The sequence below is a fragment of the Dermacentor variabilis genome, chromosome 7 (genome assembly GCF_050947875.1).
Source record: "Dermacentor variabilis isolate Ectoservices chromosome 7, ASM5094787v1, whole genome shotgun sequence".
NCBI lineage: Eukaryota > Metazoa > Arthropoda > Arachnida > Ixodida > Ixodidae > Dermacentor > Dermacentor variabilis.
In genome coordinates this window covers 96,574,179-96,601,984 of record NC_134574.1, presented here as the reverse complement: position 1 = coordinate 96,601,984, position 27,806 = coordinate 96,574,179, and the positions used below count along the sequence as shown (strand labels likewise).

The following is a 27,806-nucleotide window of genomic DNA, read 5'->3' as shown; positions in this document are numbered from 1 at the left end:
CTGTGGAAACCATTTATGGAAACGTTAATACGTTTGGTCGTTGTTCGCTCTTTCGACGAACGCAGTTTCTGAGATAGGACTCTTGCTATTTATTTCCGCGGTGTAGCCATACTAGACCTAAAATAATTGTAAATGCTTCAGGCATCCATTTTCAAAGCCTTATTGTAAGTATATGCGATGCTACATGAAGTATTTGAACTTGAAAAACAGAAATAACTCGCCAGTGCTGCACAAGAACTAGACCCCATCAAAAACACCAAAATGCGTATTTCATATACAAAGCTCAGAGAACAAATGAAAACTGATTCTACTCGTTGTGAAAAGCAGTGGTATACCACATAATTTCTTTACCTTAAAACCGCGGCACTCCTAAATAAACCCTCTGGTGGTACAATGTCCTTTTCTCGCAAACCACTTGAACAGCAAAGAAAAAAGTTACAGCAACGATTCACTTCGTGAACGCCGCTTACGCGCAAGCGTAAGGATCCTCTAGCGTACACGACGCTATCGTATCACGGTGCACCTAGACGCCTACACTGTCCACATTTCAGATCGTATTCAAGACAGGGCTTGCACGGCCACACCATACGCAGCACCCACGGCGGTAGAACGCACCGTTCTGTGCATTCGCTTGCTACCTAAATTACCTAGCACGGTGTTAGCGCGCACAGAAGACATGAACACTTGACACTTGCTTTTTGAACGCTAGTGTGAGGAATCGCGGCAGCAGTTGCGAGCGAAGTGACCTTCGTGCTTTCTATCGCTTCAACGCAAACTGAGCGGTGAGAACACATTGCAAGCTAAGCTACGAGCCATCGGCCCACCTAGATTGTGTCCCCAAAGCAGATCACATTCAAGATTAAGCCATCGCAATCACGCGCGGCCAGAGTACAACGCCCCCCTCCTTCCCCTCTCGCTGGGTCATGTACGCGACGGAATACGGCACGCTTCCTCCCATTGCGCACGCGAGATTGAGCTGCCATCTTCGGCTCACCACCGCGCGCTTTCACTGACACACACAGCGTACGGTGCGCGAGGACGATGTTATCACGAGACGAAGGTGGTATGTATGCATCGCAAAGAAAATCCGTATCAACTGCCAAAAGAGATCAACCCAGCGCGCCTCCGGCTACTTTCCCCCTCCGCGACGCTTCGCCTCATCTCTCTATGCTTAGTTCGCTCCGCATTACCTACAGCGCCTAAGGGCGTGGGGGTTTATCTTGCTAGCCGCTCAGCGCGCTCTTCACCTGCAGGTGCCTTCCTCTTTCGCTTGCTTCACGGCTCCCTAATCCGCTGATTTCACGAGCTGGCCAGTTATGCTTGCGCGTGAAAACCGCGCCGTGGCTCAGTGTGATGATACCGCTGGCAGGTTAGTACTGCTCAGTACCCCATTGTGGCACGGTGGTATGGGGAGCGTTCTCGCATTCTCCCCTCGTGAAAGCTAGCGCTTGAGACGCTGTCGTTGAGACGCTACCCGTCCAGTGTGCTAACAAAGGTGGTGGCAGGCCCTGAAATGGGTTCCGAATGAGTTGCTTGAGAAAGTAGCACTCGAAGTAGCGGTTGCCTACCGCTTGCGCGTAAGGCACTACGGTAAGGGGGGGGGGGGGGTGCCCCAGAACAGAGTACCAGAAACAACCACCTCCCATTGCATGCATAACATGTTCTTGAAAAGCAAGCAGGGTTAGTTCTTCGTACATTTTGGTTGTGCATTAATAGCAAACATTCAAGCAGCGCAATTTCAGGCTTATGCCTGTCAGTCTTTGTGTTTAAAGTGTTAGTTTAAAGGGAATGAAGGAGGAGGAGGAAGAAACTTTTATTGTAGAACCAGCACTTTATGATGGCCGGGCCTAAGCCTCCCACGAAGGGACGTCGAGGGCTTGCCTCGCCGCCGCCTCGCGGGCGTGCTGGGTCGCCCAGGTTTGGTCGTCGAGGGCGGAGCTCCGCACAGCCCCATGCATCCTCGACGAGAGAGTCGTGGTGTTAGTCTGTGTGTACTGTGCTGGGCACTCCCATAGCATATGCGGAAGCACGCTTAATGACTTTTATCCTCAGATTTCTGCGTTGTTGCCGCCAATAATGCTAATTAAATGTGCGGGTGAAATTTCGTGATAAGCAGGCAGCCAAGACATAATTCTCCTTCGCATGCTTAGCTGCTTCGGACAAGCACCGATGATTTCGTGGGCTGGGCTGGAATTACGCTTGCGCGTAAGACGAGCAATTTTCTGTAACCTCAAAGTTAGTTATTCTTGTTATTGTGGACAACGCCCACAGAGACCGGTACGTATTGCAAGAATTACCACCATCTATGCATATGTGGACTAAATACGCGTCTGAGTGAAGCTAGCTGGTCGCTAAGGCCCGCCTCTTTGCCTTCCAACTCAGTCGCGAAGGTCAAAAACATATTCTTGCTGCAGACGTCTTGACAAGATATCGCATAGTATCCCATTTCAAAGCTGATTGGGCAGCCAAGAACTAGTCTTGTGCACTGACGCCGATATAAGAAACCAAGGCCTTCTCGCTTTCAAGAAATTCCCACACCCGGCAACACTTCGCTTAAATCTCACATACACAGACGCCCAGTCGACAATCCGGAGCAGTGGTACGAAGTGGAAAAGAGAAAGGTAAGGATGTCTTTTTCATATTTTTGTATTTATGCTACATGCAATACCGCCGTTAGAACATGCACACATCTTAACTTTGCTATATATATATATATATATATATATATATATATATATATGTATGTATGTATGTATGTATGTATGTATGTATGTATGTATGTATGTATGTATGTATGTATGTATGCGCAACCGTTGTAAAGTGCATGACAATATCAGAATAGCCCCGCGTTACACCAACTTGTTCAAGACATGTGCAGTGCGGCAGCATCATCACTGAAGTGCCGTTTTAAGTAAAAAAAAACGCCTATAACAGGCGAATTTTAACAAGTGACACGGAGAATAAATAAATTCGATACGGCCTCGGTGCATAGGTAAATTTCCAGCTCTTGTGATTTATGCGAAGATGAAGTGTGTCTTCCGACTAGTGTGTTTGAGTCTGCTTTTCCTTGTCAGATCAGAAAGACATGCTGATTCTTTGAGTAAATTGTAAAGATACGTTGTAAGAAAAGTGCACGAGACCTCACTATTGTCTATAGAAAAGGACAGGACATTGCCCTCCAACGCTGATGATAGAGAAGTCAAAGTCGAAGTATACCTTGTTCAAGTGCTTCGATGATGGAATGTTCATCTCATATCTCTATTCGGTCGTTTTTTCTTATATATTATTCACTCAAACCGTAACATTACGTTTCATGTTTCACACGCAATTACGACGATGCCCATTGGGTCTGCATGAGACAGTTGTTATATCGTTAAAACGTGTGGACAACCACGCGTCTGTCGTGCTCGCATTTCAGCGAGACGTCGAGTCAGATACGTCAAACCAGCCCCGCCAGAAACGCCAAATATTTGCGCCCTGTACGGATCGATCGGAGTGATGAACGTGGCTCACAGGAAAGCCGCCATGAGCTGTTGCCACAGCGCATGCGCACTAGTGCGCGGCAAGCGAACACGTTTTTGTTCGGCGAAAGCACAAACTCAGGAAACGAACGCTCTTCTTTTCACCTGAACTGTTACACCAGCACCTATCCGGCCCGGCAAGCTAGCGCGCGAGGCACTCTGGTCTAGCGGCTTTGGCGTGATACAGGACATTCTTATAGCTTCTATTTACACTACCTTTAAATTTGTGCTTGCCTGTCTTTTACAAGCTAACATATCTGCAATATAACTAGTGTAGTCAACTGCAAATGAGTTGAGTTTAAGTTGAGTGCAGAAATAAGATCCTCCTTTTAATGTCAACCTAAAAGCTTGTTATCTCCAATCTCGAGTAAATGTCGGGGACTTTCCCATTGATCCCTTTTCAATGTACTGAGAGTTGCGTAATGAAGTTATGGAAAAAGTGCGTCGGAGAGTCTATAAACGAAAGCTACGGTAGTGAAGAACAAATCTGTTCCCTTTTTTCCACACATTGGGTGACAACGCATTCATAATGATAAAGTGGTTAGAGGACAATATTTAAAGCCATAATACATAGCGCAGGTAAAATCGTGCACAACCCAATATTGTCCAAATAGGTTCCAAGCATTGTGGATTTTCTCTTCTGCATCAAAATAGGACAAGTAAGTTTGGCTATTTGATGCGTGCCTCATAATTCAGACATATGCCTAGCAATAAGACAAAGTAGTACGAGACTGGAAATCACTGGGCGTAGTCCTTTGTATGCATCTCACTCGGGGGCACTATGCTCTTCAGAGCCATAGTAAATATGTCTACCTTTCTGGTCACACACCCTTACGACAAGTTATCCAACAAACTTCAACTACCATATTAGTCCTCTTGAAATTGTGTAATCTTGTATTAAGAACATTTCTGCCTCAAAGCGTCTGTTTCACTTTACGTAATAAATAACTTCTCTTGTCTACATTCCTGATTTACACCAGATCGACTGAGATCACTCACTCAACCAAAATGACGCCGAATAATGCTATACGGGCGTTGGCACTCCTTGTCATGTTCGTTGGGATCGTCAGCAGTTTTTCAGGTATTTTTTCCTTCTCACTATCACAGAAATTAAGATATGCCATTTGTAATCTATCAATGTGGCTTTAGAGCGCGCGTTCATTGCACAATCACAATTTGTGAGGATGAGTGTGCCAGAGCATCTTTTTATTTCCTGTCAGGCAGAAAAATTGTCATGTGTTGCCATAAAATGCGGATATCTACCCAGCGATATTTTTATACGTGTGGAGATTTTGTATCTGAAGTTATACTCAATTTCGTGCTCGAATGTATAAAAACTACTTTACTAGATTGTTGATGCCGTTGGGCAATATGTTACAAGTGCAGTTATTTCTGGTAAAGACACGGAAGTTGACGATACGTTAGACCGGGTCAGCACATTTTACGGACGCAGTTGTGTGAGTGAGCGTAAACTGCTCAGACCTTTGCCTGCGACGTTTCTTTTTTCTCATTAGCGGCACATTTGAGAAATTATTATGGGCTCCAATGCTTCGACGAATTCATCTAAGTGAGGGATCATAGGGAAGAGGGTACACTTGTTTAGGCCAGAGCGCACCTTAAATGGCTTTTGCACAGTATTTGAGGCCTCACAAGGTGAACTTGCACAAAAAGAAAGAGACAGTGCGAATTCAATCATATCATGAACAGTTTCTTGCGGTTGCTTCTACTTTGGCTAACAAAGCACAAAACTGCAAATGTAGTATATTCTTGATGTGAAAGTTTTGGTGATGTGCTACATTTAGCAACGCCATTTGAATACCAGAATACACGGCTGGTACAATACTCAAAAAAGAAATCACGTCGAGACGCTCTTGCCCCACCAAGGACGAGACGGCGCTTGCTCCTGGACTGCAGTCCTCATTGCCTTCACGGCCCATCTCATTTACCCTGTCAGTGCAGATTCGCTTGAGAAGCGTTTGCCAGATTCATCCTCATCAGCCTGGTTACGCCCACTGCAGGCCAAAGGCCTCTCCCATACTTGTCCAACTACCCCGGTCATGTGCTAATTGTGGCCATGTCGTCCCTGCAAACTACTTCATCTCATCCGCCCTCCTAACTTTCTGCCGCTCCCTGCTACGCTTCCCTTCCCTCGGAATCCAGTACGTAACCCTTAATGACCATCGGTTATCTTCCCTCCTCTATACATGTCCTGCCCATGCCCCATTTCTTTTTCTTGATTTCAACTAAGATGTCATTAACTCACGTTTGTTCCTTCACCCAATCTGTTCTTTTCTTATCCCTTAACGTTACAACCATCATTCTTCTTTCCGTAGCTCGTTGCGTAGTCCTTAATTTAAGTAGACTCGCACATTCCCTTTAACGCTCTAATTGTAAGGACAAGGAAATAGTTCCTGAATTTTGACAAGTGTCGTTTACAGCAAATATAAGTGCCGCTTAGGCTAAGTGTATAGTGAGCCGCTCTTGGCGGGATATATTTCGCTGAGTGATTGCTAAATCGCAATCCTATAAGAAAATCCATTAAGGCCGCAGTTCCACATGAACCTCACTAACCTGCCATACCATGCTAAAGAAAATATCATATGGCGATAGTAAACACACAGCACGGGTATATTGAGGCATGACTGACTTCTTAATAAGTTCAAAGCAGTTGCGAATGCGCAGAAGTGTATAATGATAGCAGCAATCTAAGCAAAAAGATTTAGGAGCTTGGAAGCTAGAAAGTAGACCTTATTCCTCAGCGCTCGTCTTGCCGAATCCTGGAAGGTAACTTACAAAGAAATACGCCATTGACTACTGATGTAAACGTGTCACTTAACATCTGTGGTTATCCTTTGTGCTTAGCGTTTTCTTGCAATATTCCCTGTAATTATTAGTAAGAGCACCAGCATCACTAGGCTATTCATGCTGAATCTAATCTTATTCGCTTTTTTCTCAGAAAGAAAACATTGTACATATTTAAGTGCTTTGTGAAGAAAGTTTTATAGCGTCACATGGTTATGCGTAACTTGGTCACTGGAGTCTGTAACATATGCATATTTTTTTTAAATGTTCGCATTGCCTCGTAGAATATGCTACAATTGTCACCGCTGCACAATACGCGGTTTCGCTCTAATTTCGCGCTCTGCATTCCAAAAAGGGAAGCATCTTCCTCACTTTACGTTTGCTTTACGTGCTCACTGCCACATTTATTTAAAATATATCTTTCGGTGCAGTTTGTTGACTCCTTAGCCGGGTTTTCATTAAATGAGCATTCCTTCAGTCTAGAAATTCTTGCAATATTTTATTGCACAAAGGTGTAAAAGGCATGTTTTTGCTAGGTAATTTTCCATGGGCGAAGCGCCTTCAGATTCTTTGCGGTCCTTTTGTACCGCACCACGCCAGCTGTAGCACGACTTTCAGCCAGGGAAGTATCGCCACGCTCAGGTCAAGAATATTTTTGTGCCCTCATGTGCTTCCGAAGAGCAGACTAACGAAATGATATGACATGAGGGTTATCTGATATCATACCCAGAATGGTGCAGGGCCGACAACAATGGTCGCCTGGAGCAGCTCATCGAAACCGCGCTGCTCGATATCCCGCGGGAGCATACGTCTGAAATACAGGCAGGGAGCTCACACCAATCTCCCCTGGGATTCGAAGGATACAAAGTCACCGGATTGAATCAGCTGCGTCGTCGGGGACCTCTCGAGACCTACTGCGCGAATGGAAGTGAGGTAAAGAAACTTGGTGTTTTTTTTTGCGCTTCTTGCCAGAGAGTTTTTCTTTGCACTATTAGTAAGTTGCCATAAGCTAAAACGCGTGTTCTTCGAAATGAGTCATAATCTACTTCTGGCACAATCAGACTTACCGAAGACAAGGTCGTGCAGTGCCTTAGCAACCAATCACTGTTTTACTGTCATGGTGTAACCTGTTTCACATAGCCTTTACGGTCGCGCAATGACAGCTGCGGACATACGACACTCCTACATTGTAGATCGCGCGTGATTCTTTAGACAGACAAGCGCATGCATACAGCAGAAACGCCTACTCTTGAGGTTACTATTGCACTGCATAGCGTGTAGTGCGCTTGCATAGTGCATAGTCTGCGTGCCAGCAGCGCATCTTTGGTGCTTCTTGAACGGTGCTGTGTAAACTGCAAATAAGTTACTGAGAAGATGGTGGTGTTCCCTGTAACCATCTACCGCTTTTGCAGTAACTGAATTTAAATGAAGAGGAATTCCTGAACGCAGCAGATTTTCGCCCTCTCCTTCAGAATAGAGTGTTGTCATTCGCGAGTGTAGTTAGCCCCAGTAATTGTAGCGATAAAAGGAGTAAGCCTCTTTGCAAAGTCACAGTTAGATTGCAATGCAAATGTCAGTGGGTAAGTTTATAGGTCACATGCTGGCTCCACAGTACTGAGGGTGTAGCACGATGTTACACCAGTGTTTGCCAATTTGCAGCACGAAATAAAATTTGGCGAGGTGCTGCAGAGATAGACAAACTTTATTTTAGAGTGCAAGTGGTTACACCCAATTCATCAAAATAAAGCCAAAATAAGTGCGTGATTGTCGAAAGAGAAAATGGGCCTGGAGATTAGGGCAAACAGTGCAAATATTCAATGGCAGGTGGATAAGTACAAAGCATAAGTGACATATCATCGAATGGGAACTGATTGCTGGTGTGCAGTTGCTAAATGTGTCTAAAAGAATGCTAGCAGTGAAAGTAATTGAATAGGACACGTACCGAATAATGTGTTATTCGGCTTCAGCGTGTCGGATTAAACCTAGGTATGCTCGAAGCAGTACGCCTAATATTATTTTGTAAACTCGATTAATGCTTCGAGAAACAAAAGGTACTTCAGAGATCTGGTTTAGCTAACACGTGTTTTTCACGTGTGCACCGTAGCCACAAAAGTATATCTTGCAACGTCTGGTGACACCTTGCAGTGTGCGTAAAGACAAGTGATCACACTGCCGAAGTCAGCTTTTTCGGCGCACAAACGTTTCGCGCAGTGTCACTTTTTGATTTTCACATGCTCACTTTAAACTCGTAGTCATCATAAGTTTTTCTACCTTGTAGCTTCAGTTTGCCACTCCTGCATCATAGTTTAAAGTTTCAAGAGTTCGGGTACACGCACTCCTAAAAGTCGAAGTTGCAAAAATTGGAAATGAGTGCATTGATAACACAAACTTATGCGTTGAGTTTATTGAGCACTAATACCTAAGGTTAGCCGAATATATAATCAATTTATTGAAGTATAAAAAAATTTCAATGCCTGGTTCAGGTTGAGTCATTCGAAATTCAAAACTTTGCTTGTTTTAGTGCGCTTTGTAGTTTACTACAAAGCTGACTAATCTAAAGTGTAATAATCTTAACAAGATTAAGAAATGGTGCACTGCAAACAAGAGCGAGATTTCTTTACTAGCTGAAAAATTAAAAAATAACAGTTCTCCGATCGTTTAGTAATGTCTGATGCAAGGAGCTTGACCTAACCTGGTAACGAAGCATAAAGTAAAATACTGAAATTCTCAGCAAAATTCTGTTAGCACAAACACTTCACGAAGTGTTTTTCAATGCTAATCATTACCTGTTGATTGCTATTTCCTCATTTAGCGGGCTGCATGAATGTGTGCTGAGCTCCTATATTTGTCTGAATAAAACGCATTCACCCACGCGTTTTCCTAAAATTCCTCTCCTGCGCATTCATCATCCACGGCTTTACGTAAATACCAGTGAGAAAACCAAGCAGATACCATTTGTCGTCCTTTATCTACGTGTATGTCGGTTGACGTTTCGTGGGCCCCAAAACAGACGCAAAATAAAACCTCTTGTGTGTTAGCTTTGATTGGCTCTACTCAGAAATGGCGCATACGCTTCTCCTGGCAGGCCCTGAAACTTCGCCAAAAGGTACTCTTCTTTTTTACACTGCGCTCCCTCCTGATTTCCCGCAGGTCATCAGCTTTGACCTGGCTTCCGAAGAGCCCATCTTGTGCTCGTTCCACTGGACGGCTGGTGGCAACGGCTCTCTCGACCTCGCAGCTTACGGTGTGCGGGTGAACACTCTCCTGAAGTTTGTGCAGGGGACTGCGACTGAGGGCAGCGTTACGGCTAGGAAAATTCTCGATGAGCAAGGAGAACCGGTGACCACTTCGCTGCGTGCAGCCCGAATAACCCTGCACATCGACGACCCCAGCGGAGAAAGGACGAATGCTTTGGCAGGATTTCTTCGACATCTTCCGCTCGCTTCTATCAAAGATTCCTGGGAAGAGGTCTTTGTACCGAGGCTTGTGCATGCCCTCAAAGAGCCGTGACAAAACACGGACATCCTTAGCAAAATAAAGCTGTTGAGGTGCATTTAAGCTGTTTTAGATTGCGGTTTCTGAGATTTATCCCTCACAAGTTCGCCTTGCTGTAAAACTTGAGCCAGAAGCCTAGGCGGGGCACACGTTCGCTCCACTGAATCGCAGGGCACTCAATAAAGTCAGTTGATGGAGTGAAGATTAACTTAAAGGAACAGAAAATCCTGAATCTTTACCCATCATCTGATCTATAAATATCACCATGTGTATCGCACTATTTGTTTCTTTTTTTAACCTTACTTTTCTACGTAATACTTTATTTCCACCACTACCCTGTGCAGAACACCCTGTCAATGGTAATACGCACGCGTGCAAAAATCTCTGCTTTCCATCAAAAAGCTTCACTCTCTCTCGCTCTCGCTACAGAGATATATACCGCACTAGTTGTGCATTCTAGCATTTCACCAATCTTACGCATTCATACTGTTGGTTGATATAATAATGACTACTGTCACTGAAGACCGACCTAGAGGAATTAAACGGCACATTGAACAAGACACCACGTGGACACAGAAGACCATTTATAAGAACGTTAAAATGATGGCAATAAAAGATGTCTCCTATGACACCCGAAGTGCCGCAATGCAGGGGCTCTGAAACACTTCTTGAACACAATAAGGAAACGTTGCCGATCTGCACAAGCGGTTCCTCTAAAAATGCGAGCCAAATATATTTCTACTGCGAACAGAAGAAATATACAATATCGTATTATCAGACAGTGAAAATTCGCTTGCTCTTCACTTTGCGACGTCTTCGTACAGCTAAGTCACAAGCTTCGTGATCGCGATCAAAATGCTTAGTAATGCTAATGTTCCTAAGTTCAAAGCAAATAAATAAAAAAATTCACACATCTGCGATCTCAAAGAGACGAAAAATAATTTATTCCTCGCGCTTCCGCTCTACAGAGGCCAGTTGCGTGTATAGAAGCGTCTACTGAGTGTGGCCTACAAGACTGCACTGGCGGGCTGCAGTAGCTTCAATGGAGCGGCCGCTACAGTGTGCTGCGACGAGCCTTCTTGTCGTAGGGTGGATTGATGCCTATCTCCTCGGCGAGGATATCAGGCAAGCAAGCGCGCTGATTCGTCTCGGTAACTGACGTTGCTGCAGGAACCTGGGCTTCAAATTGACGTCGAGAGAGCGCCGCACACGTCTGAATCGGAAGTAGCCTTGAAACAAAAGCAAAAGAAAAAGAAAACGCAGATAAGGGCACTCTTGGTCGGAGCCTTGCCCCCTTGCGATGCCCTCTGCGCAACTTTCAGAGCGCAAGTAAATACGAAGGTAGAGAGAAAGCGAAGCATGGTTGAGATACCTACCTCTCATTTCGGGTGTACTTCAAGAATGGGAAAACATTTTGAGGCAGGAGATTCACGAGGCGACGTCCCTTATATTTTAGGCCGTTCTATGATCAGATATAGAAGCTTAACGTGACGCCTTTTAAGGTGAGCGGTAAATATGATCACATTGTATCACACGCGTGCAATAGACTGAACTGTGGCGAGCAACTATAGCTTGAGATGGCGCGGAAATTGGACGAGAAAAAAAAGCATTTCCAAAAAAGAAGAAATGGCTCAGCGAGCTGCTGACCTATGAGAGCCAAATGAAATTGCGCAACTATACCCGAAACAAAAAGAAAGAAAACATTGTACTCTAAACCTAAATATGGTCTGGACTCGAACTAGTGGGTACGATACTTTCATGGTGAAATAATGGTAGGAAAACACGGACGAGCGATGACCACTAGGAGGAGCGCTCGTCCTTGTGTTGTTCTCTAGTCCATGTTCTTCTAGTACTGTTTCAAAGTGAAGGTATTGCACTCGACCATGTGTCATTTTTGTAGGGTCATGATTTTGCTTATCTGTCATTCACAAATAAAAAAAGCAGAAAACATCAAACCAATATGTAGAACATTCCTTCTCACAAACAAGAGAAATTGCTGAACCAAACGTATAGCTTTGCCATAGCATCTGCGAACTCGTTCGGTTGGTTTCGTGGGATGCGGACGTTCGCCGTAGAAATGAGCGTGTAAGAGCTGTGCTCTAAATGGCGCCGGAAAACACTGATTATTTATTTTACAGCATTTGCCCGGTTCTAACATTCCCCCGAAGTGAAAGTTCACCCACTTTCTATTTGTTTTAGATAGGAAAGTATCACAGAATACATTAGAGCTTCTAAACTCTCCATAAATAAAAGACTCACCCAATTTCGCACCGAATTTCGCACCGAATCACTGCCATCACCAGTTCATCTGCATTCACGGAAGAAGTGACATCGATTCTCTCACCTTAAGTAATATTGTTTTAAGAATTGTTGTAATCCCACCGCTTATGTAATATCCCCGTGCGGGGTCTTTATGGAACAAAACAAAGAAAGAAAGAAATTTCTGATCTAGAATATGTAGCATGCCTGCGAATCCAGGAATAAGAAAAGAGACGGAACAAGCGAAATTAAGCTACACAAAATAGAAATTTATTTGTACCTAATTTCCGTCGTCATTACTATCGGAAAGAATCTTATCAATATCGAAGAGCTATACCATGCTTTCAATATGGCCTATTCAGCGTGTGTTATTCTGAATTTATTAAACGACTCCTCCGCAATCGCAAACTGAGTTATGATCCATGCCTAACGACTCGTCTACCTAATTATGCGACGCATGCAATTTTTGGAAACGGCAAAACCACGTCACCCGAGATATTGTCAATAGGTTAGCTTTCATATTTCGAAAAATGAAAAGAGTGAGTAGTACACCGTCACGCTGCGAAGGAACTATCTCTGTCGCCATCTTTATTAGCAAATACGATGACGCTATGCCGGCTCTAACGGTAGGCTGTTGCGAATACATGGCACTGCGTTTCATTTCTGATTAGGCTGTAGGGGCAGGCCATTTTCTGACCAGTTGTCTTGGAAAAAGATGTGCGCGTAATACTGTAATTATGCAGGGTGTCTCAGCATTGTTTAGTTCGCGCTAAAAATATGCGAATTCCACGTAGCTGGACAGAACCAAGGCAATTTTCTCTGTCGTCGCTCGGAGATAGTAATTTTTTTCTTTCCCCTTAATTAGATAGTTAGTCCTAATTAATAATCAACACCTTAAATATTATAGTTAGATGAAAAGTGTCAATGAGAAAGTGTAGAGCGAGATGAAAAACTCCCCAAACAGCTTTCTGCTGCTCATTACGTGCTACGTAAAAGTATTTTCGCAGCATGAAAGAAGCCCGCGTATACACGCAAAACGCCTCGAGTGGGCAATCGTGCGACATTTTTGCGTTTACAACATACGCGTCATACGTACTTCCTAGGAGCAGGCAGCTTTCGATCAGCGACGCCGCGAGCATAACCGGGAACGAGCTCGTCGACGCCATGCTGATGCTGCAGCCGGGCGCAAGCAGCAACTGCGCACCGAGGATCAGGCAGCCTTTCAAGCCGTCTTTAATGAACCGTCAGGATTATTCTTGCATTTGTGATCAATTTGGTTAGCCAACGTTTTCGCGCTTCTGCCTTGCAACTCTGTCCCGTTTTCCTTACAGGTAAACTTCTCGCGGGCGTACGAAATCTTTGACGCGATGGACCAGCTGTTGGTTCATTTGCTTGCCTAGGCATTCTTGTCGAACCTGAGAATGGGAATTATCGACAGTATGCTTCCTTTTTCGAGTAACTGTGTAACTATCACTTACGACAGCTGTTATTGTTATCTAGCGCTCCCTCAGACAAAATGGGAGCTGCCGCGTGATCACCTTCAGCAGTAGGGCACGTGGCGAACACGTGTTTGTTTTCCTCTCGCCGAAAACGTCTGCGTTGCAGATTGTCCCGGTACCCTGAAATATCTCCTCTCGTATGCGGCTGCCGTCACACAATATAGAGGCAGGACAAAAAAAATTAAGGGATGGTGTCGGTTCGCGCTCATTTATCTGAGGTCATATGCGATGCCATGGGAAACATGTTCTTTTTTATTTACGCTCTATGCGGTAAAACCCACAAGTGGTGTCAGTCATCGAGTGGCGTTGACGCCCTCAATCTACAAGAGCATTTGTTGATTTAGTTTCAATACGGCAAAGGCTCCTGATATGGTCTCTCGACATGTCTTCACAGCGCAATGACGAGGACAAAAGAAAGGACAAAACACAGATGTTTTGTTTACATTCTTCTATCGTCGTCTTTTGCGCTGCGGAGACATGCCGATATTGCATCACCAATTCGCCCATGCTCCCACTCCATCCTAATGCTGTTTTTTTGCACGAAGAGTTGGTTCATTCATATAGAGCATTCACTGAATGGTTTCTATCGACGAATATTGCTTTGTCCGAGTACGTGGTGGTGGGAAATAAAGACTGCGAAGCGTATATGGTTGAAAAAAGGCATAAGAGAATGGGAAATTGAGCTTGCGTGCCCAGCAGGACATCGGAATGAATACGCATAACGTAAGATAATAACATAATCACAAACATATTTCATAAACATATTACCATAAACATACATTAAACGATGAATTAACGTCACGCATTGCATGCTTCATGTTTAGAAGGACCTGAATACTCTTATGGCAACCGAAGGAGGCCGTACTTAATTCAAAGATCCTGTACGAATGGAAGCGGTCACAGCGCGAAAATTGCTTTCAGAAAGGGACACCTAATAGACGAAGTGGGAAATATGCACTGTGTATAGTGCACGCAATTTGCTGAAGCTATTCTAGGAACTACCGGACAAACACCAAACCTAAAGCTTTTCACGGTGTATAACAGTTTACGCCATCGGAAATGGGGTAAACACCAGAAACCACAGACGCATGCGCCTTCGGCCCGCGGCAGTGAAGGCAAAAAGAAACGTGTACGCGCCTCGGAAAGACCGAGCTGAATGCCTAGACAAAGCGGCAAGGCGCCCACGGGATGCATTACGCAATATTTTGAAACGCGACAACAGTTCGGTTCCCACGATGCGTGTGGTCCTGAAGGCCTTCCTTGCGACAGATGCTCGTCCGCTTCTGGGTCGTTGTCTCACTTCCTCCGACGATTGCTACGTGGAGAGCCCACACACAGGGTACGTTCTACCCTCCCGCCCCCACTTTGATTCGTGTATATATACAGAGAAGCGCATGCACTCCGTGGCATTATTGTTTCCAAAGCTGCTACAAAGGTGCTGTTTCTTCCAGGTGAAACGTGTTATTGTGCCACAACAAAGGTAAGTGCTTACGGTTGCAAGTCGGTTACGTTGTTAGCGGTTTCTTGGCAGAGATGGCAGATGCGGACTTTAGTATGCTGACCTCAACTGGCCGACACATTTGCCATTTAGACTTAAACAACTTTCACCTCCAGTCCTTTACGCTCGATGAAAAGGCAGCGAACGGTCTTATATAATTCAATATCAAGTTGCATGTCGCTCATCTCTAAACGTAATGTTCATGTGCTACAATTGAAAAAAAAAAGATGAATGTGAGTGAGGTATATCAAAGAGAATGAAACATATGAGCTGAAAGGCCAGAAGTTTCTGTCTATACCAGAGAAAACGCAGACTGCAATCAGCAAAGAGGAATTCAGCAGCAGCTCTCAGCGCCCATGAAGGCCACTTAAAAAGCACTTCCTCTGGAGAGACAGATAGAAATTTAATACAAGACAGAGACAAGGAAAGTTGTGCACATCTGCAAGCTCGCCACTTTCAGGTGATGGAAGCGTTGGCGCAGGACAGAGATTGGGCGAATGAGATAACCAATGCATTCATGCGTGGGTTATCATAACTTTCGGCAGTGTAATTCCTGCCAAATTTATGTACTCAGATCTACGTCTCCTGTGAAAGTTGTATTGTGACAAATGTAACGGAGAACGCGTATTTGACGAAAAATGTAGTGGAATTACAGTGAGTGCTACCGAGAAATTAACGTAATTGGTATTTACCAAATGATCAATACAGCGCAGTTCCATACCAGTAAACAATTTAATCTAATTCGTTGCATACACACGTAGTTGTTGTTGTTGTTGTCCTGAGTGGCCGTGGCACATACGGGGATTGGCCAAGAATCATACACACGTAGTAGGAGCATTAAATTGTTTTCGAAGTGAAAGAAAACACTCAGGTACACTCGGAATAATTTCGTTTGGTTGGCTATTTGCTAACGCGGTTTCAATTTCTTTGCTTCTTCTTTTGATTTCAGGCACGGAATTACGTTCTTTGCACATAGACAGCAAATATGAACGTCCATTGGATACCTGCTGTGTTTCTCCTGAACCTGGGATACGTTTCCGCTCTGTTACCATCGGACGGGTCATATCCTTTCAAGGTGTCACCGGGAAATGGTATTGTGCTGGCTCAAAGGGCCTATTTAGCTTTAAATCAGGGTGGACGTCCTAACTCCAATTAGCAATCCGCTGAAGTAAGGCTGCAAAAGAAAACGTTACACTTCTTTGAGCTGCCCTCCTGCAAACTCAAGTAGCGCTGTTTAACATAATTAACTCATACATATTTTATGACTAACTGCAATTTACCGAGCTAATTTTTTAAAGTTTTTATCGTAGCTAGGACGCAGTTTTAAATTTCGGCCGCATGTGCAAACTTCATGCACAAGATAATTTCACTGATTGCATTGTAGTTATCAGCGCAGCATTCGCGCGCAATTTTCGAAGTGCTAAATACGGCCCGTAGTCTGTCACATTCAAATGTTTAATTGACCTTATTGCTTCTCGCCCACGTCCTTGCTGTAAAAAGAAAATGCCTCAATTTATCCTGTAATAATTATCAGAAGATCCATTTATGCTATTTTTCAATCGGGACGTCTAAATATATAGGTAGTAATAATGTACACGTGGCGTCAAACTGATGCAGAAAACATGCTGAAGTCCGTTTTCTCCCTAAAATGGTGTTCTTGTTAGGAAAAAGAAGTCGCTAGTTGCACGAAGCTAAGATCACGTGCGTAATCTGATATAAGGAGCATAATGCTGCAAGAACTGACGTGCTTACATTTTTTCCGTCCTCGGGCAAAATTTGAATGGAGAACTTTTTTTCTCTACATTATTACGATTAACTTGAACTTGGTTCATGAATTGTGTTCATGTTGATAGGTTTATTGCATGGTACATCTGTCAACGCTAGTGACATGTTCATTTGCTAGCATTGCTTAGACTGCTGGATCATTTCCTTATTTTTTTCTGTTACCCTCCTGCGTAGATTAATGAGGCTGTCGCATCGATAAATAAATGAAACAGGCGGAACAATAAAAACACAATAGCAAGTCCACAGCAATTATCTGCGGTATCGATGCTTTTCGAGTGAAAGAATGGGATGTGGCCTCTTCTGAAAAACACCTCAAGTACACACAGAGTAATCAATAGAGTAGCTGTTCTTGCGCCCTAAGATATACTTGACAATCTCCAACCTTGTAGATGTGGCACACAGCCCACTTACCGCTTGAGACCCATTGGAACACGCATCGATTTCAGTGAACCAACGTGCAAGATGATCTACAACCTGATGCACAGATATATTTCTATTCTCGTTGTGTATGACTACATGCCATTCCATCCCTAGCAGAATATTTTTTTTTGCTGAAATTAGCGAAGTATCCTCCTACTAACCGTTGATTATTGGCGTATAGCAGTACCGGCACCGTATTCAAAAACAATATTTTCCTGCTGCACTGCCGTATCTTTCGTATGAAGTTACTCATATCGTTTATGCTTCCAGTGAGTTTTTGCTTTGGAAGCATATTCTAGTGTCAAGACAGAATGTTGGTATAGTTGGAATTTAAACAAAGATATTTTTGTATATTTTTGTCCTTTGTCTCCGCACCTTTTGTTTCTGTCATCTTACGCGCGGAAACCTGTTTATGAATCTTCCAGATTCTGCACGTTCCCGTTAACGCTGCAATTGAGTAGATACAAAAACTGTTCACGAGCTCAAATGAGGATTCGCGAGCATTCCAACCAATATAGGGCAACATACATTGCCCTTTACCGAAAATTTTTTGCTGAGTAATGGCCACACTGTGTTGCTACCAGTAATTCCATTAGGCCGTGCTTTGAGTTGTACGCTACTGGCCCGAGATAACCCCCGTGAAAATTATTTAGGGTCGTAATGACTGTACTGAACGTAGAGACGGAAACCATTAATATGTCGAGAATAGGGTTGGATTGGCATCTATTTTACTAAGGCATACATTAACCGCAAAACTCTAATATTGTGTAGTTTATGGGCGGCTAACATGCAAACCTACTTATCTTGGCCCCTATCACGGAACATAAGAAACATTACCACAATAATGTAGCCTATTGAATGGGAATGACAATGCATCTCTGCAGTGCCAGTGCTTATCTTTTTTTATTTATAGCAAGCTTTCCTGGAAGGAGTTTTATCAGTAGGAGCCAAATAAGGTTATTAGAAGTGAATGTAATAATTCGGCTTCTGAACCTTTTTTTAGAAAAGAACATTGAACCTGTTTTAGATACTTTCTAAAAAAATATATGACCACTTCATCTGGTTATGCATCACTGGGACACCCAAGAGGGCGTTAGATTCGCTCCAAGTTTCTGCACTATCCCTACGATTGTACTTACCTTGTGAGAACGGCATGATATGTCGTACTGCCTTGCATATTCAGTGTCATTTCACGCCCAATATCTAGAGAAGGCCAGGTTCTTACTCGGTTGACAGCTGTTATAACAGCTCTGTGACACTTTCCTTAAATATTTGTCTTTTGTGTTTCCTTGGGGCGCAGTGGGCAGTGTATTCTTCGTAGCAGTGTTACAGCACATACAAATAGCATCACATCACACAAATTCAGATTCTTCGGCACCTTTAGCAGCTTTCTTTTCTGGTAACGAGGTCTTGCTCACGCTAGCAATTACGCCTAAGTTGCAAAAAGGAAATAGTTTGTGTTTTCGGCTGATAACATTTGATGGAATGTTTACGTTCACGTTCTCAGCTACGCTTTCGTATCACACTAACGTGGCTGGCAGGGATGCGTCGTGTCGCATGTTTTCTTTCACTAAGCTATTGTGCCACAAATATTCACAGCTAAGCGCCAAATAATGCGGAATTATTGGGCAAAATGGCAATAAACGCTAACCCTCTTTTTTGTTTTACTACCTAAAACTCCACAGTGGGTAATGAAAGAAGAAATGGCAAAGTATAGAGAATCTGCGGTGTAACGACATCCACAGTATACGAGTGTTCTTTCATTTATTTGCCATTAAAATATGGTCGCCATTACAGCGATACCACTGGCGACCACGTGCTCCGTAGAGAAACGCTAGTGCGCGAAGGCAGAGGGCGTTTGTAAAAGGTTGTTTGCTTACGGGCGTGCTCGCACTTTACCGATACACAATTTGTTACGGTGCGTATATAGAAAGCCATACATTGGCCACATCTCTTGCTGTAGTGGTTCGAATACAATTTGCGTTTTTCTTCTTTTTCACAAAGGTACTTGTGACTTCTCCGGTGTGGACGCGGAGGGCATGGTCGACGCCGTCTTGAATCGACTGCCCGTAGAGCACACTGTTCCCGACGAAGAACCATACGAAATCATTCCCGGTGTAACTGTTGGAAAGTTCGCAGTGTACTCCGGCCTGAGTAATCTGCGGTCTTTCGGTCCAGTGTTGGCCTACTGTCGGGACGACTCGAGGTTTCTCCATGTTATCCTGGATGTGTCCCGGGGCAACATCAGGGTAACACTGCCGTGGTACACGTGCGAGGAGGCGCGTGGCGCTGTCGGCGCCTTTGCCCGGGGGAAGTTCGCCGTCACATTTCAGGTGATTGTTGTGGTGTCTATAAGTCGTGTTCTGCTTGATAAAAGTATCTCTGGTGTTTAGCGAATTGAAATGCATGCCTTCGTAGTGCAACACCTCGAAGTAGAATGTGTGTGACGAGTTTTTAGTAGAAATATTTTACGCAAAGCCATATTAGCCTCATTCTGGCCACTTTGCGACTGGTGGATAGGTAAAAAGTTAGGCAGGTTCCTGTCTTTCCTCGCTTTAATAAAAATTAAACAATGCATAACCAATGATGCAATTGGACCTCTGTCGTCGAGCACCTTTACCCTTGTGTTCTAGTCGTCACTCATTTCATATCATCATCATTTTTCCAAATAATCATCACTGTTTTCTTGTTTATCATCACTGTACATTTAGGTAAATATCGCTTGTTCTTTCTTTTTTCATGGCACTTTTTTATCACGCGTACATTTTTAGTTCCAATGCCAGTCAATTCATTGAAAGGCTTTGCGCGGTCGCCACGTGCCACGACCTTGCGTCTTTCGTGGTGCTAGCTCGCGCTTTGAGAGACTTTGTCAGACTGCACTCTGTGTGGGCCGGCCCACTTTCTCCAGTTGTGTTCTCATAGCACGTTACTAGAAATTATGCGAGGTTGTGTCGACTTCACGATTCCCTGACGTAATTGTTATTTACCATTTCTTCACCGGCGCGCTATAACGTAAAACTATTCCAAACTTTGCTATTCCAATTCTGCAATCAGCCCTCCGCGATTGGTCAAAAATTTACCGACCGCCCCACTTTGCCTGTCTGTCACGCTACGTCACGAAAACTGTGATCAGTTTGTGCACGTGTGCACTCAGTGTGTACACGAAAACGTGTACACACTGATTATGCATGATTTGACGGAAGAAAAGAAAAATTGTTACTTCTGATTTAACCCCTTTTCGCCATTAGCCCTGGGCTATTGGTCAAAAGTTTTCGGGCTGCACCCACTTGAACTGCCTGCCACGCGACGTCGAAAAACCGCAAGAACTCACCGCGTCGAAGTGACATCTACGCCTTAAAGATGCATCAATATGCCGAAGAAAACTGAACTTTCTTCTGAATAGCCGCAGGCTGCCTCGTTCTGAAAGGAATAAAACATGGCTGCCGCCGATCGCTCAGGCACTGGCGACTGGCACCTGCCGGAGATCATGGGTTTATTGTCGTATAATAAAGCTTTTTGCGTGGCCGTGTAAAGTTTTCGAGCACTTTTGGCCCGTTTACGACCTCGTTCTGCCAACTCTTCTTTGCTGAGGAGCTGTTCCAGCGTTATTCCTAAACTTCTGTAGCATGCCGCCGCGATTTTCGACCAGCCACCGCAAGCTAAGAAAGGGAAAGCGGATCAATCACAGGCCCCGGCACCACCCTCTTTATCCGGTTATCTATCTTCAGTGCAGTTGCTCGGCCCCATCGAATCCCTCTCCACTGGAGCGTGCTCCTCAATGCTTGTCAGCCAAATAGATAAGACAAGCCTCTCACTGTAGGCAATGTTATTCGTTTTTCAATTAAGCAAAAGTGACCGCCTATGAACGAGGAGAGCGTTTTATTGGTCTTTTCAGACAACCCTGCGGGTGACCACCAGATGCCTGAGTGGGCGGTTACGCAGTTATGACGTCAGGAGATTAGAACAAAAACATATTCAAATAGTTTTACGTTAGAGGGCCCCGGAATACAAATATCATAGTTCTTTTTGTACACATGATCGTGACGTAGCCATAGACACATACGACTGTTCACTGTGTAGTCACTGGTGACGTCACAATACATGCTTCTGTCGTGTACGCTCGTCCACTTAAAACTGCCAAATCTGAAGGTCGCGTCGAATTAACGGCGTAAAAATCATGCCCTTGCATCTATACGATGGCCTTCAACGCGGCCGTATTCTTGCTGCTTTCGCCACAGATACCTAGGCTCGCGACCCACACACACAACTACACAATTTACACGAATATGTTGGTCCCCCTGGTATCTCTTTGCGGAACCCCATATAGTTCTAGACAGGCACGCACCTGCAAAATGCTTCAGATTACGTCGATTTTGATAGTGCATATGATCTGAAGAATTTTTGCATGTGTTGCGAATAAATATGTTTCCTGCTCAGATGTCGCGCCGTGTAAACGTGGCTCGTAAGTTTCCTGCCAACAAACTTCCAAATCAGTTTTGTCAGGCTATTCCTTAGCAATTTACATACCTTCGTGGCATCTCCCTTCATCTGAGCATTTGCAAACCACAAGTACCTTCTAGTCATTCAAGGGTTATGTTAATTTAGGTTCATTAGCTGTAGCAACTATCTGTCACAAATTTATCATGTAATAGTAGATCTAGCATGGATAGCGGCTGGAGCACTGCTTGAACTGGTGCAGCCGTCGAGCCACTGACTACATAAAATATTTTAAGAGAAAATTTGATCCGCCAACAGCCTACACAGCTTTTCAAAAAAAAAACATTTATGCTCAGGGCACGTATACTTTAGCGGTTATGATTCATATCTTTGTGGAGGCCCCCGATTAGTTGGGTTTGCATTTTTTTAGTTTCTTTGTTTGGGAGCGAATGCGGAACGTGGACGATATAAATGAAGTGATTTCAGTTCTCAACAAAGTCGCCGCTTTGCAATCGAGTATATTGCCATTAAAGGTATAGAGTTTCGGCCGCAGAAGCTCTCTTAGGATGTCTCGGACGTCTGTGTAAAATCATTTGTGCCATCGCAAGAAAACAAAACGCGGAATATTTGAGCAAGTCTTTCACGGTCCGTGTTATGCCTCAGGAAGTTTCCGCGACAACGTGCGGAAGACATTGCTTTCATTCAGAACAAAAATGTTGAGAATGTACAAGGACGTTCGAAAGCTCACACTTGTATCCTCACATTGGCCCGCAGGTGGTGAACGAAACGGGAACCAACCGATTTAAGTTGCTTCTGCACAGCGGACCCTCACCTATCTACGTGGACAGCGCGTACGCATTCTTAGAGGACGCCGGACCTTCTGTGGACAGTGCGTTCAAAGTACTTGGAATAATGTTTTCGGGCGTGGTTAAGGAAACTTGGCTCCACTATGTCACCCCGACGCTTCACGAGGTCTTCAAAAACGCCACGGCTTTGTAAATAAATCTCTCTAAACAAAAATCTTGCCGGCTTCGACACTCGATCTTTCAAAGCGTGCACACTGCTGTTTTAGTGTTTTAAAATATCAAACAATTTGTCGACAACAGCCCGAGCGTGCTTCGAGAAACTACAAGTCTGCCGAACATGATATGTAACCAAGCGCTCGCAATTTAAAAACTGTTATTGCTGGACGCCATGGCAGTATTGATAAAACCAAATTGCTTAGCGGCCTGTAATAAAGTATCTCTTCGTTTTGAGACTTGTTGGATCACTTCATGTTGCATTAGAAACCTAGATTACAACATGCGAAAGAAGAGCAGACGAATGACGCAGTGTTTCTGCCCCTTTGTACAAAGTCTGATAAATCACGAGACCAACATTCACAAAGAGAGCAGGGCAAGAACTCACTCAATAAAACAAGCACATGGACAGCCTTACAGCCCTCAATTAGCCATTTTATTTTAATGAACAGCTACAATATGAAGCTATAGTATGGGGCCAATCGAAGCAATCCGAGGTAGGCGTCGCTAAATAATTTAGTATCGTCCTTCGTCCCACGAGAATAAATGACACTTTCTCTAGGTGATAAAATGAATGAATTTTAATTTAAGGACACGTCAAGTACCCGGCCACTTCATGTTCATTAGAGTGAGTGAGTGAGTGAGTGAGTGAGTGAGTGAGTGAGTGAGTGAGTGAGTGAGTGAGTGAGTGAGTGAGTGAGTGAGTGAGTGAGTGAGTGAGTGAAACAACTTTATTTGGTCCAATATAAACGTAAGCAAACTCAATGCCAGCTGGCTAGGCCCACTCGGGGACCATCAGGTGAAACATGACGGCCCTCTCGCGAGCCCTCTGGACTGCCGAGATTTGAGAGGTCTGATCCTGAGCCCTAATTAGCCTCATCATTTCCTCTTGGGTGAAAGGGGGACCGGCAGAGGCGCAGTCCCGCAGGACATGTTCGAAGTCCGCATTATCACAACTCAAAGGGCAGTCCGGGCTTGGAAACCGTTCGGGGTACATTGTGTGCAGCGCCGCGGGGATCGGGTAAGTGCTTGTTTGCAGAAGTCTGAGAAATGACTGCCTAGGCCCTGCACAGCGAGGAGTGCGGCAAAGGCAGGAGTCTTCTTGACAGATAATTATGTTTGCAAATTTCGTTGTACGAGCAGAGAGGCTCGGGTCGCGGAGGAGAGGATGCCTTACCCAGCGCACGGTCAGTCAGACCTCGTGCAGCCGAGTGCGCCTCCTCGTTGGGGTTGATCGAGGCACCCTCAGTGGTTCCAAGGTGCGCAGGGAACCAGGCCAAAGAGTGATGTTTTATGTCTTTAGCACTTTGGATGATACGTAGCCGCTGTTAGGGCCTTTCGGATGTTCATTAGACGAAAAAAAATTGGCCAAGTGTAGTAAATGTATCTTTCAACGTCGGAAAAATTTAACAAGTTATTGGTCTTATTAGGAATTGCTAATTCATGACATGGCTTGAGCACATGCCATGTATGATGTGCTTATGTAGTCAAAGCAATGAATGCATACATGTGTAAATGACGGGGAATAGAGTTAGATTATAGATTTTTCTCGTTTCTCCTAACTCGATTAGCATTGTTAGGGTACTTCACGTACTTTGCGGTATAAATCCGCGTCCGGTACTAACCATGTTTCCTTTACGCAAACTTTGGTAATTAAGAATGTGAAGGGCTATCATTAAACTCAATGATATCTGCGTGGGTCTCTGAATACGTGCCACTCTTAATAATATTTATCATAACATAAAACATATGATGATCAACTGAAAAACCATAAAAAGCGGTATTGCTAATCGCAATGGCGTCGTAAATTATTTCTGTACGGTGGATGCGCTGCCATGTTATTTACCTCTGCGAAAAGCCTGCAGTCATTTGCATTTGCTGTATTTGCAGTAATTAGTTGTTCAATAAAATAAAAAAAACCAATGAAGGAACTCGTAGAGGAGAAGCTTACTAATGACTGCACTATCGCTGTGTACTGCAATCTGCTTATAGTTGACGGCTAATCGGCCCAACTTGCCGTCCTGCTTACAGTTGACGGCTAATCAGCACTGACGGGATGGGCTAAAAATGAGAGCGTGAGATAGCTCTTAGAAGAGGAGTGCCAATTAACAACACAAAGAGAAAAAGACAGGATGAGCTTCACTACTACTGATTTATTAGGCCTCCAAAGTGCCTTTAAAATGCATAGTAATTCGAAGACATGCGCAGAACCACAAGATCGCAATTGAAAATAAGGGAGGGAAGATGTAACGGTTTCATTCTATAAGATGCAAAAAAGAACGAGAAGAAAGGGGCGATAACCGAGGGGCCTGATTTTTTGGCTTCGTAAAGGTGCTTTGTGATTGATACAAGGGTATAGATGTGATACTGATACATTTTCATCCGTATTTGTTGTCGTGGTAAGTCTGTAATGTTTGTCTCGCGATTGCGCTCGTACCTATCCCCATAATTCGTATGTCTCAGAAGACCTGCCCACATCTACAGGAATCCCAGTGTGCGGCAAACTTCACCTCCTTTTTTATTTCTTCGAGATAACGTATCTTCCAATGCACAATCATTTATGCATGGCCATTTAGGTATTTACGTATGTCGCATTTACGTACCAACTCGCCCAAATGACCGTCATGTTACGCAGGGGCCACTTTGCCCGAAGTAGGACTTTTCACAAGACAGAGGGGTATGTCGTACAGCAAACCTACGGTCAACGTTACTAGGCTAGCTTCAGTTTTCAAACTCGGAGCCGTTGCGCCGAGCCGCCGCCCGCCCGCGCCCGCCCGCTGCAGCCACGCCCAGCTTCAATTCCTCATTAGCCGGCTACGCAGGTGGGCCTGACTAAGCACGCGGAGCAGCGTTGGTGTGTTCTCTGCTTCGTTGTTGACGGCGAATTTCAGCAAGGATGTCATCCGCGACACTGTAGCCATCGCCGAGTTTATTAAGAATATCAGCAGACGTGCTGCCTACATGGCTGCATATGCGGCTATCAGAACGATGTCGACAGTTCGGCGCGCTACTTTACCTGTGCTCCCAGCAATGCGACGCTTCGGTGTGGAACAGAGCCATTCCTGGTGCCGACCGGGAACTCTCTGCGAAATCCACGGCACGCGCTCGTGCCACTGCTCCTGCGTTCGTCGTCGTTGTCGTCTTCCACAGCTCGCTGCGTTGCCATTCATCGTTCCAGCGTAGAATTTTATTTCTCTTCTGTCGTCGTAATGGAGAGGCCGCGTTTACGGGAGTATGAGCCATTGCTTAAGGGAGTATGAGCCACTCATTGTCTTATATAACGAACAGATTAAATTTTGAAGAAAAACCACAAGCGGCAAATGTCGGGCGAAAGCTGCTAACCACGCCACCGAGCAAACTCGAGACATGGAATGCAAGCGACAACGGCGGACTGCGGGCATACCGTCAGTGACGTCGTTCTCTCCGTCGCAGCCGATTGTGTGTGTAACCTCATAATTGAGAAAAGCTTTAATGAACCCTCGGGATTAACCCAGTGATAAACACAGGGGCCGCACGTTTCAGCTTCGTTAGTTAACCATCTTCACTGAGTGGAAGAGCCAATGATCCTTTTTTCCTTTCTTTTTTTTTGTGGCCGGTGTATTCAAACATTGACCTCATCCTTCTTTTCGTAGCGCTTCTTTGGCGTGATGCGAAGCTTTGGGGTGATGAAGATGGTGCAAGGCCCTACAATCACGCACTTTGGCCAGATCTTCAGGCTCCTGAGTCAAAGCTGCGCGAAATGTTAAGAAACTACGTGAAACGTGAAGACGACAGGAAGAAACGCGTCCTCTGCGCTTCGCTGTATCCGCTTCTTTCTTTCGTGCAGTGTACCCTTCCTTCAGTATGAACCAACTGGCCCGATAAATTGTATTGCTGTAGGTGGATACCGCTTTCTCATGCTATCACTAATTCGGACAAGAGAGAACGGCAGCGAGCGTGAAACCGCGCAAACTGCCCATACGCACGAGTTCAAGGCTGCGGCGACACGCCTGCAGTGGAGCTGGATGGAACGCCGCTGCCCTCTGGCGGCTGTCAGAGAAGTGGCGACAGTGGCCGTATGCCCGCGGGCGGAGAGTTTTACAACTCTAGCCAGTCTAGTAACGTTGCCTACAGTCTCTATCAGAAATAAAGAAGGCACGCACCTGCCTGCGTGTTGTGCTTCCTGCAGACGTGATCATCTCTTCTCAGATATTTAGCTTGTAGGGAGAAGCAACAAACGATCGTGAGATAAATATTAGGAGCTTGCCGCCTCAAGCAACACGGAGATAGATAAGTTTATCAGTGACAGATCCCTGGCCTGGCGTCATTCAGAAAGCACGTTGTTGGACCTTGTAGCATGAAATCATCATATGTTTCCGCCTCCTTGCTTTCAATTGTGGTCCCGCCATTCTGCGGATGCTTTCAAATTCTCGCGCGCTATAAAAGCGCTACTGAAGTCCTAATAAATGAGTTAGGTAGCGGCGGTCATCACGTCTTCATCTTCGGTGTCTCGTTAATTTGTGCTCCTCTTATTATTAGCTATGAATCGCGAACAGGCCCTGCACGAAGCACTCCTGCAGCGAGAGAGAAAGGAAGAGGTGTTGCTTTCGGCCGATAACCCACCCGCATGCCGTGTCGACGCCGATAACTGGACCTAGCTAAATACGGCAGCCACGGCAGCAAACCTTGCACGTGGTAGTGTGCATTCGCTCGGGCATGGACGCACGATGTGGCCGCTGTCGCACATGCTTTGTAGAAGAATGCAAGGACACCACGTGTGTAGATTGCAGCTTGGCGAAAGTGACGAGCGACGAGGCAACTTCCGAGCAACTCTCGACCGCATGTGCTGCAGCGTGCATGGGTTGGAGTAATAGAGGAGCAGTCAGGATGCGTTGACCTGATCAGGCTTCAACGTTCGGGACATCAACAGCTGTTGGAGGAACCCGGTCGAACGCCAAGTACGGGAAGACCTGTAAGCGAAATGTATTTCGTTCCATTCGTCAAGCAGACGGACACGTCTCCTCTCGAGCAATCCATCGGTTGACATAGCCACATGGGATTCACGGAACACAAAATTGTGAGCCTGCTGAGC

At 44.9% G+C, this 27,806-nt stretch overlaps 2 protein-coding genes across 2 annotated transcripts; both read left to right on the top strand.

Annotated features, from left to right (window-relative positions):
* Window positions 1-2,473: 2,473 nt before the first annotated feature.
* LOC142587650 (uncharacterized) lies at window positions 2,474-9,892 on the top strand. Its single transcript, XM_075698813.1, has 4 exons — window positions 2,474-2,621; window positions 4,502-4,602; window positions 7,054-7,256; window positions 9,474-9,892. Exons 2-4 carry the CDS (start codon window positions 4,530-4,532, stop codon window positions 9,831-9,833), a joined length of 636 nt encoding a protein of 211 aa, XP_075554928.1. The 5' UTR covers window positions 2,474-2,621; window positions 4,502-4,529; the 3' UTR covers window positions 9,834-9,892.
* Window positions 9,893-14,953: 5,061 nt separating this feature from the next.
* On the top strand, window positions 14,954-22,974 carry LOC142586957 (uncharacterized). The gene is made up of 4 exons (XM_075697827.1): window positions 14,954-15,056; window positions 16,024-16,165; window positions 19,284-19,612; window positions 22,491-22,974. Exons 2-4 carry the CDS (start codon window positions 16,060-16,062, stop codon window positions 22,713-22,715), a joined length of 660 nt encoding a protein of 219 aa, XP_075553942.1. The 5' UTR covers window positions 14,954-15,056; window positions 16,024-16,059; the 3' UTR covers window positions 22,716-22,974.
* Window positions 22,975-27,806: the final 4,832 nt, after the last annotated feature.